At 52.8% G+C, this 4,236-nt stretch overlaps 1 protein-coding gene across 1 annotated transcript; it reads right to left on the bottom strand.

The window, feature by feature from the left end:
- Window positions 1-271: 271 nt before the first annotated feature.
- Window positions 272-3,572, bottom strand: LOC123054501 (WEB family protein At5g16730, chloroplastic). The gene is made up of 3 exons (XM_044478281.1): window positions 3,271-3,572; window positions 2,744-3,047; window positions 272-2,659 (listed from the first exon to the last, which is right to left on the bottom strand). Exons 1-3 carry the CDS (start codon window positions 3,288-3,290, stop codon window positions 596-598), a joined length of 2,388 nt encoding a protein of 795 aa, XP_044334216.1. The 5' UTR covers window positions 3,291-3,572; the 3' UTR covers window positions 272-595.
- Between the last annotated feature and the right edge of the window lie 664 nt (window positions 3,573-4,236).

Consider the following 4,236-nt stretch of genomic DNA (forward strand, 5'->3'; position numbering starts at 1 on the left):
CTCCCCTCTTGTGCGGGCCTTTTTAGCCCGGGTGGTTGGGAGAAATGTGGAGGAACAGCAAAAGGATTAGCTGGAGTGGAGCAAACCCCATTATTTGATTGATGAGCAACAGCCTCATCAGAAGCCATACCACTCCTGGCTGGCTCACATGCTTTGGTCCTCTTCCATCAGATGGCACAGCAGCTTTTGCCCCATTGCCACCATCATCATTCTGTGACATCAGGTCAACAAGAACATGCATGGGAGGGAGCACCATGCTCAAAGAATTTCCTTCAACAAAAACAGAAAAAAACTGCATTGATTTGGAAATCTCTGTTCCATGTACAACACCATTACCCAGGGCATATGTATGAATAAATACAATCACTATGACTACAACATGAATCATCATCACTGAACTTACACAAATGCAAGAAACAAACGCATGGCTGTAAATACAATCGGCCGGCTCTTTTGTATTCTCTGAAACACCCAACACTTGCTTTACCATGATGACAGACTCAGAAAACTAGGGGCATGGGTGGGTGGCTAGTCAAAGAAAGGAGATGTCACATAGCATACAACGAAGGAACAACATAAGACTGGTGATCTTGTGCTAATTTGAGCTCTTTTTCTTCAGTAAGCCGCTAAATTTAAATTTCTTCTTCTTTTGCTGCTGCTGTTTGGTTGGCGATGTGATGCCGTTGTTCATCTTTGCGGACTGCAACCCGTTGCTGTCGAGGGTGGAGTCTCCCTTGTTGGACTCCAGATCGACTTCAGACTCGCCGTCGTTCTCCTTCTCCTTGGATGAGTCGTAGTCGGTGACCTTGCTGTTCTCCCACATCTTGGCAACCACCACGACCGGTTCGTCATCCACACCGCCACCATTCTCGTTATCTTCTTCCTTGTTGCCACCATTTGTCGTTCCATTCGGCACTAGATAAGAGAGCTCTTTTATCTTCTCCGAAGCAGCTGATTCCTTTGCCTGCAAGTCCTCATTCTCCTCTTGTATGTTCTGTAATTCGTTCTCTTTGTCTAATAGTTTGTCCTTCAGTTGACGGGTCTCGGCCTTGGCTTCCTCACTGGCCTTGTTGGCTTCAACTAGCTGAGCCTCGAGATGATTCATCTTCTCCAACAGCTCGGTATTTTCAGCTTCTTTTTCATTCACCACGGCCAAGTACTTGTCCATTTGAGCTTTGATAGTGACGATCTCTTCTTCCGACTTCCTAATGGAGTTGACAAAACTTAGCTCTTTGGACTGCCATTCCTCAGACACGTTCTTAGCTTCTGCCTCCATTCTCTCAACGGACTTCTTGAGGCAAACTTTCTCATAGTTTACTTCATCGAGCATCACCTCATAGCTCTCCTTGGCATTCTGCAGACTATTGTTGAGTTCCTCTACTTGTGCCCGAGCATGCTCGATCTCTTCCTGTTTGATGAGGTATTTCTCCTGCGCCTCTCTGGATTCAGCTGACATCTCGTGCAAGGCAGAGGCCAGACCCTCCATTGCCTTCTTAACCTTCTCAACTTCATCTTTGCTAGCTTCTAGCTCCTTGGCTAGCTCGTTCTTTTGTTCAGTCAGGGCCGCGATTTCTGAACTTGCAAGCTGGTCATTGTTCAGCGCCTCTGCTTTCTCATCTTCTACTGCCTGTAGCTTCAACCTTAGCTCTTCGATCTCTGCAATTAGGTCGGCTGCATCTTTCTCTGCAGCATCAAGACGTTCACTTGTCACGTCAATTTCTTCCTTGAGCCTGGTCACCTCATCCTCCAAGGATCCGACGTTGTCATGAAGTACAGCAGCTTCAGATTCTTTGTCTTTAAGCAAAGTGCTTGTTTCATCTAATTCTTCCATCACTGAATCCAAAGACTTGCCTTTCAAAATGAGTGACTGGTCGGCTTCCTCCAATTGGAACTCCAACAGCTGCACCTTCTTCTTGAGTTGATCAGCTAACTCATCTGACTTTGAGCATTCCTTCTTGGCATTAGCAACATCAACTCTAAGCTGTTCAACCACACCCTCCAATTCAATCACCTTCTTCTCAGCTAGCTTTGCTTTCTCCAGTTCAAGCTTCAACACAGAATTCTCTGCCTCAAGCTTCCCAATTTTGTCAGCAGCTTCCCTCGACTTGCTCTCCACCTTGGAATCAAGCAGCCCCTTCAGGCGCTCCACCTCGGCATTGAGGAGCTCAATTTTATGAGTATTCACCTCGCAAGCCCTCATGGCATCATCTGCCTGGCTAAGCGCCCAGTTCTTGGCATCAATTGCATCGGCCAGCTCATACCTTGCCTTCTCAAGCTGCTCCACCGTCGAATGCAGCGCGGCTGCGTCAGCCTCCTGCTGGCTCTGCATGCTCTTCAGCTTCCTCCGCAGCTCATCTTCCACGCCGTGCGCAGAATCATCATTGCTCGCCTGCTCCGGTTCCATGGAACGGACCTTCTGGATCTCCACGGTCCTGCTCTGCACATCGAGCGCCTCCTTGAGCTTCGCATTGGCCTCATCGGCCACCTTCTTGGCGCACTCGAGCTCCTCCAGAACTTTGCCCTTCTCTTCCTCCTTCTCCACCAGCTGACCCATGGCCTTCTTGAGCGCCTCTTGGACGGCATCAAGCTGCGCCTGGAGCTCCTGGGACGGCTTCGCGGCCTGCGGCTCCGGACACGGCTTTCCAGCCTTCCCCTGCTTCTGCAAGCCAACCAAACCACTACTAAGATTCCACTAAAAGCATGAAGCTTTGTGCATCACAAGCAGAGGAGGAATCGAGCGTACCTCTGGAGGGGGAGGGGTGGTGGCGGTGATCCGGGTTGGGGTGGCGCCCTTGGGCGACTTGCGGTCGGCGGACCTGGGAGACTTGTCGGCCGTACGCGGCGCGCTCGGCGGCGTGCCATGGGCGGCATTCGCCTTGGGGACCGCCGGCTTCCGCGGCCTGTCGCCCTTGGGTGTCGGCGGCGTCTCGCCCCTGGGTGTCGGTGGCGTGCCCTTGCCGTTGCTCTTGGCCTCCGGCTTGCCGCTCGGCTTGCTGCCGACCTTCCCCTCCGGCTTGCCGTCGCCCTTGGCGTCGGCCAGGCCAGATCTGCTCAGCAAAAAAGGCAAAAAAACACCATCAGATCAAGAATTTGGCAGCTCCGTCCCCAACCACCAAGATCCGAACCAGATCTATGCTATGCTCCAGGAAACCAAGCAAGCACGCCACCAAGAACCACCTCTGCGTGCCCATCCCCACCCATCACTCCAAAATAAAGAAGGCTGATAAAAGAATGGTTGCAGAATGCAGAGAGCGTCGGCGGATGACTCACTTGCTCCTGGCGCCCAGCATTGTGGACTCCCTGCCGCCGCCGCCGCTGCTCCGGCTGCTACCCGGCGCGTCCAACCACGAGGCCCGCTCAGCGAGCGCGAAGTCGGAGGAGGTAGGAGTGGTGGGTGAGTGGTAGGGGGAGGCGGTGTTTTCTCTCCTTGGTGGGCGGTTATGGCAGGCAGAGTAGCTCCGTCTGCGGCTTGTAGAAGAACAAGGAGGAGTGGAGGGGGGAGGAGGGGAGGGGAGGCCAGGTGGGGCTGCGGAATTTCACTCGATGCAGACAAGGGAAAAAAGAGAGGAGGGGAGAGGAAAAAGCAGGGAGGAGAGGTTTTGATCAGTGTCTCTTGTGGGGCAGTTCCCGCTCGCATTAACCTTTCCAGCTTTGCTGCCTCTGTTTTTATCGGAGGGAGGTGAAGTGAAGGACAAGGCAGCGCGCAGGAGTGAGACGGGTTAATCCGCATGTTTAATTACTCCTAAGTACGACTGGCAGTAGTGTCATTCCCGTCATGATCACCGCGCCAGCCAGCTCGCTTGCTTTACCACCCTACCCCGAGGCTGAGGTTGAGGCTGCGGCTGCGGCATCACTTTCGCTAACCACCTCCCCGTTCTAATTCTATTCTGTGGAACCTCATAAAGCGGAGCGGCAGCCAATTCTTTCCCTTTTTTTTCCTTTTTTGGTGCGTGTGCGTGGGCGGAGATGAGGAAAATAAAGCCGCATAAATGTCATCCCTTGTTTTTATTCGCCTATTAGAGCATCTACAGCCGGACCTCTTAAACCCGTCTCATACGCCCGGCGGGCCGTTCGGTCACTGTCCGGTCACGTTTTTTTAACCCAGACGGGCTCCTTAAACGGGCCTCAAACGCCCGGACTGACCGGCACCCCATATCCAGCCCAAATATGGGGCGAATATGGAGGCGTCAGGGCATGCCCGTCACGTCGGTCTGATGGCGGGGTCCCATGCTAAAG

The sequence above is a fragment of the Triticum aestivum genome, chromosome 2D (genome assembly GCF_018294505.1).
Source record: "Triticum aestivum cultivar Chinese Spring chromosome 2D, IWGSC CS RefSeq v2.1, whole genome shotgun sequence".
Taxonomy (NCBI): domain Eukaryota; kingdom Viridiplantae; phylum Streptophyta; class Magnoliopsida; order Poales; family Poaceae; genus Triticum; species Triticum aestivum.

Coding starts and splice junctions, on each gene's coding strand:
- LOC123054501 (XM_044478281.1), bottom strand. CDS start 3,290: ATGCTGGGCGCCAGGAGCAA. Junction 3,048..3,270: donor ATGCTGGGCGCCAGGAGCAA/GTGAGTCATCCG, acceptor TTTGCTGAGCAG/ATCTGGCCTGGCCGACGCCA. Junction 2,660..2,743: donor CCACCCCTCCCCCTCCAGAG/GTACGCTCGATT, acceptor GTTGGCTTGCAG/AAGCAGGGGAAGGCTGGAAA.